Source organism: Athene cunicularia (assembly GCF_003259725.1).
Source record: "Athene cunicularia isolate RWA chromosome 26 unlocalized genomic scaffold, athCun1 chr26_part1, whole genome shotgun sequence".
In the NCBI taxonomy this organism is placed as follows: Eukaryota; Metazoa; Chordata; class Aves; order Strigiformes; family Strigidae; genus Athene; species Athene cunicularia.
Window position 1 is genome coordinate 1,622,024 of NW_020799136.1, and position 5,397 is coordinate 1,627,420.

Here is a 5,397-nt window from a genome sequence, read left to right on the forward strand (position 1 = left end):
GCTCCCGCGGGCGCTGCGCACCCCAGCCCCTCGTTTTCCGAACTCGTGGACGCTGGGATCGCCCGCTCTTCCCCCAAACCTGCCTCTCCCCGGGGCTTCTCCGGCTGTTTGCCGAGAGAACGTGACCGGTTTGCTAAAAGCATCTTTCTGATGTCCTTGACAGCGCCTGCTCCGTCGGTAAATATTTTTACCGCTAAAAGACGTGTATCAGTGCCGTTAGGGACAGCGGGGCCGCCGCTGCTTGATCTGCCTCATTAGCTGACGCCCGGGAGACCACAGAGCGGGCCAGCTCGTGCTCGGTGCTAATTAGCCACGAGGCCAGGACAGCGAGCCCGTTAGGAGATGCCCGGTGGCCGCCTGTCCGTCCCGTCTGTCCGTCCGGGAGATGGGGCAGCTCATCACGGGGGCTGCCCTTTGGGTTGGGGCTCCCCTCGTTGCCCTCAGATGCTCAGCGTTGCTGTTGATGCACCTGGTTTGGGTGTTTTGTTTTGGTTTTTTTTGTTTTGGGTTTTTTTTTGCAGCGTGGGCTTCCTACATGACCAACTCCCCGACGCTGATCGTGATGATCGGCCTCCCCGCCCGCGGCAAGACTTACGTGTCCAAGAAGCTCACCCGCTACCTCAACTGGATCGGGGTGCCCACCAAAGGTGTGTGCGGGGGCCGGCGCCTCGCCCCGCTGCGGGGATGCCTCTGCCCTGCGCCCAAGGCCCTGTGAGAGCCGCCTGCGCGATGCCGTCAGGCTCACGCGCTCGTCTTTTGTGTGTGAAGTGTTTAATTTAGGAGTGTATCGCCGGGAAGCCGTGAAGTCTTACAAGTCCTATGACTTCTTCAGGCACGATAACAAAGAAGCCATGGAAATCCGCAAGTAAGTCGGCGTCAGCGGGGCTGAACCGACCCGCGGTGGTCTGGTTAGTCTCAGGGCTTGGCAGGCTTTGTATTTGAGGAGCAGAAAATAATGTTTAATGGCTGTGAAACCAGGGGCGGGGGCACGCAGCCCGTGCAGGGGGTTGTTCTGCTGTTAGCTTTGGGCTGGTGCAAAGAGCGGGGGCTGCGGATGCCCGGTTATAGATACAGATGCTTTATGATCTCTGCGGCTCTCGGAAAGCTGCAGGGGCGGGTGCTCCATGGGCAGAGGAGGAAGGTGTTTAAATCTCTCCACAGTGGTTCAGGAGCCTCGCTGTCTGAATACTTTACTCCGATAACACCCGTTTCTCTCCTGCAGACGATGTGCCTTAGTGGCTCTGGAAGATGTGAAGGCTTATCTCTTGGAGGAATGCGGGCAAATAGCTGTAAGAGTCTTCTGGACTAAATATTTACATCTGGGTAGTTCAAAGCTGCCCAGGGTGTTTAGAGAGTTGATTGTAAATCCCAGATGTTTTGGGGCTGGTTTAAAAGCCTTAGATAAATTTGCTCATTGCTACTTATTTTCTGCTAGGTGTTTGATGCGACCAACACAACTCGAGAAAGACGGGACCTGATCTTAAATTTTGCTAAAGAAAATGCTTTCAAGGTAGTGCTCCTGTATTTAATTTGTAGTTGGAGCTGCTGCACCGAGGGACGTTACCGCTCCCTGGGGCGGGAGCCCTCGAGTTTCGATTTTTGACTCTCTGAAATATGCTTCCCTGCTTTCTTCGTAGGTGTTTTTTGTGGAGTCTGTCTGTGACGATCCAGAAGTCATCGCTGCAAATATCCTGGTGCGTGCCACCTTTTCCAGGCTCAGCTGCCTGTGCCTGCCGGGGGAGCTCGGGCGCTCGGTGCAAGGTCACTAGCTGCAGTAGCTTACAGGAATGGCTGCAAACGCCTTGCTCTTATGTGTCACCTTGGAAATAAGCAGCTGAGGTCTGCAAGCTTATACAAGCTAAAGATCCAGTTAGTTATGTGAGAAGGTGGAAATGGAATGAAGCTGAGAAATGTTTGACCTTGAAACGTGATTTCTTGTGGCGGGAAGGCAGGCAGGCAGCGAGCGGCTTGCAGGGACAGCAAAGAGCGAGCCAGCTGTGTCTGTCGTGGGGCCAAGCAGCCTTCAGAGCGGCCCTTTGTTTTCTCTCCAGGAGCAGGTTTTTCCAAAGGGCAGCATTAAACAATGTCTGTTTATTTCAAAAGGGAACAATAATGTTATTCAGTGTTGCTTTTGTTCCCCGTTGAGTTTGCTTAACTCTCACAAAGCGGTGCTGTGTTTTGATCAGGAGGTGAAAGTTTCCAGCCCCGACTACCCGGAGAGAAACAGGGAGAATGTGATGGATGATTTCCTGAAGAGGATAGAGTGCTACAAGGTCACTTACCAGCCGCTCGATCCCGATGCGTATGACAAGTAAGCGAAGCCCTGGGGTGCGTTTTGTCCTTGCCCACGTGAGCTGCTTTGCTTAGTCGCTGCTGTTCTCCGGCTCAGGATGCTGTAACGCGTCTGCTAGAGCCTCTGCTCTCCCAAAGCGTGACTGCTCGCGTGAAGGTGATATCCTCCAAGTGCTTTGAAAGGATTTTTCTCCAGTCTGCTGCAGTGTAATGCAGGTCCTTATTTAAGCACGGCAGTTCAGTGTCTCTTCTGTCTGCTGGAGCGACCCAGTGGTAGTGCTGATGACTTTACTAGAGGATGAGTAGCTAGATTACACCCGCAGATGCACGTGCTTCATTTTTAAAACCAGTCCTGTGGGTGTTCTTATTTTATGTTGACTCCAGAGATCTTTCCTTCATTAAAGTGATCAATGTGGGACAGCGGTTCCTAGTAAACAGAGTCCAAGATTACATCCAGAGTAAAATCGTCTATTACCTAATGAACATTCATGTCCAGCCACGTACCATCTACCTTTGCCGACACGGTGAGAGTGAATATAATCTTGTTGGCAAGATTGGTGGGGATTCTGGTCTGTCACCACGCGGGAAGCAGGTATGTGTCTGGCAGCACCCGGGTTGCTGTATTTGTGTTGTGTGACCAGGGTCAGAGCCGGGCTCTGCATCCGACTCCTGCGAGGGGCAGCCCTGAGCTGGATCTTGCCGCGACAGCCACAACCCTTGACATGATGCTTTTAACGGCGGCAGCAGCTCCTGCTCCCTTCTAACCTGCCCTGACTTTTTTTTTTTTTTTTTTCCAGTTTGCTCAGGCGCTGAAGAAGTTCATCGAAGAGCAGGAAATTGTTGATCTGAAGGTGTGGACGAGCCAGCTGAAAAGGACGATCCAGACGGCCGAGTCTCTGGGGGTCACGTACGAGCAGTGGAAGATTCTCAACGAGATCGATGCTGTGAGTGAAATGCTGATCGAAGCCTTTAGCTTTTCTAGATGGAAAATAACATTTAAAAACAAATTCGTCACGATAAAATTGACTATTTCCTGTTTGTTCGGGACCGTGTCCCTGTGTCATGTACTCCAGCCGTCACCGTGAGGTTTGGGGTGGTTTGGTAGAGGGCTGACAGTGCCTGGAGCTGCTGAACCTTGCTGTGTGTATCCAGCTGGTGTGGAGAACGAAAAGAATGTTGAACATCCCAGGCGTTTGTCACACCATCCTGTATGGACAAAGGATACCGCTCCTGCTCCAATTCCTTAAAGCAAAAGACGTTGCAGGGTTGTTGCTGTGGAAATGAACGATTGTTTTCATCCCTGGCAAACAAGGGTTTGGAAATAAAACCAAAAGCCCATCGTCTTCGAACCACCCTGGACGTGTGTTACCCAAATCCTGAGCCTGTGGCTGCGCCAGACACGTTACCCACCATTTTCATCACATAAAGGGATCTCAGCCACTTGCTTTTTCTTTTGTTGCATTGTTGTGCTTCTGGTGAAACGCGTTGTAACTGAGTTCTTCTTCCCTCAGGGGGTGTGTGAAGAAATGACCTATGCAGAAATCGAAGCCAAGTATCCAGATGAGTTTTCGTTGAGGGATCAAGAGAAATACCTTTATCGCTATCCCGGAGGCGAGGTGAAGGAAATAAAAAATAAGAAATAAGAAATAAAAAATAAGAAATAAGAAATAAAAAATAAAAAATAAGAAATAAAAAATAAGAAATAAGAAATAACAAATAAGAAATAGCAATAAGATACAGTTATACCTAAAATAAATACATGCTCGTAGAACTGAAGGATTTAATCTTAGGTTTTTCTGCCAATATTTGTATGAGACACTGAAAACATTAGGATCCCCAGCTCTCTTTTAGAGGAGAGGTTTATTGATTTCCTTTATTGCGGAATCATCTGCCTTTCAGGCGTATTCGGTCGGGCCGCGTGCCGTGTCCCACTTGATGCTCCCCTCAGGCACTGAGGGGTTTCTGCATCCGGCTCCTTCGACCCAGTCCTGAATTGTCACTGCGAAAAACCATCTTGGGAAGAAAATGATTGTGGGTGCGGTATGGAGTCATTTCTGGTTTGACTTCACGACCTCGTTTAAATGTATAATTTACTATTTTATTTGTTTTTCCTTACTGCCCCCGTTAAGAGTTACCAGGGATCTGGATCCTCCTGTAATCTGAGGGTTGCTGGCATTAAAATTCACCTTTTGCTGTTTGCTTTTCTTCTCTCTATTTACCAGATCATCCCTAACTTCCGCATTTTGATATTTTAACCGCTTATTTTCCCGACTGTGAAGCTGTGTTAATTGCTACTTCTGCTTTAAGCCTCTGTTTACAAAACCCCTTGAAAAATTCCCGTTTTGTTTTTTTCAGTCCTACCAGGACTTGGTCCAGCGCCTGGAGCCGGTAATTATGGAGCTAGAACGTCAAGGCAACGTCCTCGTTATCTCCCACCAGGCAGTTATGAGGTGTCTGTTGGCTTATTTTCTGGACAAGAGTGCAGGTACAAAAATAAATTCATGATGTTAGGGGCTTGGCTTCTCCGGCTGCCTCCTTTTACAGAGCTTTTGGGAGGGTGGCTTGTAATTGCTGTTTTGATTTTTCACCCCCGACGAAAGGGCTGCTTAAAAAAGCAAAAAAAAAAAAAAAAGGGAAAACAAGTCTGAAATACTCGAACCATTGCATTTCAGCAGTGCGCCGAGCTCAGCAAGAAGCTCTTTTGGTGAGAAATGCAGATACGCGTGCTGCTGGTTTTCAGCTCCGCGGGTGTTTCTGGAGCTGATTTCGCCAGTTGCGCGGATGTAATTTGTCGGGGACTATTTTTTAATGTCATCTTTTTCTAAACGTAATGTTTTTGTTTTTTTTTTCTGATGCGCTGGTAGCCTGGGAGGGTGGCATGGCAGCTAGGTCCAGTCTGCTGCAAACTCTGTTATGAAGCTCCGGCTTCCCGGGAGTTTAATAAAACTTTTAATAAAGTTAACAAACTTTTAAATAAGGTTTTAGTTAAAACTCCCGTGGGTCCGTGGTGGCTGTTGCCGTGCTGCTGGAGGGGGTTTCCTCTGGCGGGCCCCCATGTGATGGAAGTGGAGGGGCCAGTCCCGTCCCGCCGCTGTGGGGCTGGGG

At 49.3% G+C, this 5,397-nt stretch overlaps 1 protein-coding gene across 11 annotated transcripts in view; it reads left to right on the plus strand.

Annotated features, from left to right (window-relative positions):
* Positions 1–52: 52 nt before the first annotated feature.
* Positions 53–5,397, plus strand: part of PFKFB2 (6-phosphofructo-2-kinase/fructose-2,6-biphosphatase 2) — a 16,625-nt gene continuing 11,280 nt past the window's right edge. For 8 of the 11 annotated variants that reach the window (XR_003399980.1, XM_026864196.1, XM_026864199.1 and 5 more), the window contains exons 1-11: positions 54–177; positions 522–647; positions 769–865; positions 1,223–1,289; positions 1,436–1,510; positions 1,638–1,694; positions 2,187–2,311; positions 2,677–2,884; positions 3,090–3,236; positions 3,804–3,908; positions 4,648–4,777. Coding sequence is in view for 10 of the 11 variants with exons in the window: in XM_026864196.1 (XP_026719997.1) it covers positions 536–647; positions 769–865; positions 1,223–1,289; positions 1,436–1,510; positions 1,638–1,694; positions 2,187–2,311; positions 2,677–2,884; positions 3,090–3,236; positions 3,804–3,908; positions 4,648–4,777 (1,123 nt within the window). In the remaining variant the exon portion in view is untranslated. Of the gene's footprint in view, positions 178–521; positions 648–768; positions 866–1,222; positions 1,290–1,435; positions 1,511–1,637; positions 1,695–2,186; positions 2,312–2,676; positions 2,885–3,089; positions 3,237–3,803; positions 3,909–4,647; positions 4,778–5,397 lie in introns of all 11 variants that reach the window. The other 3 variants (XM_026864202.1, XM_026864201.1, XM_026864192.1) reach the window with 2 other exon arrangements.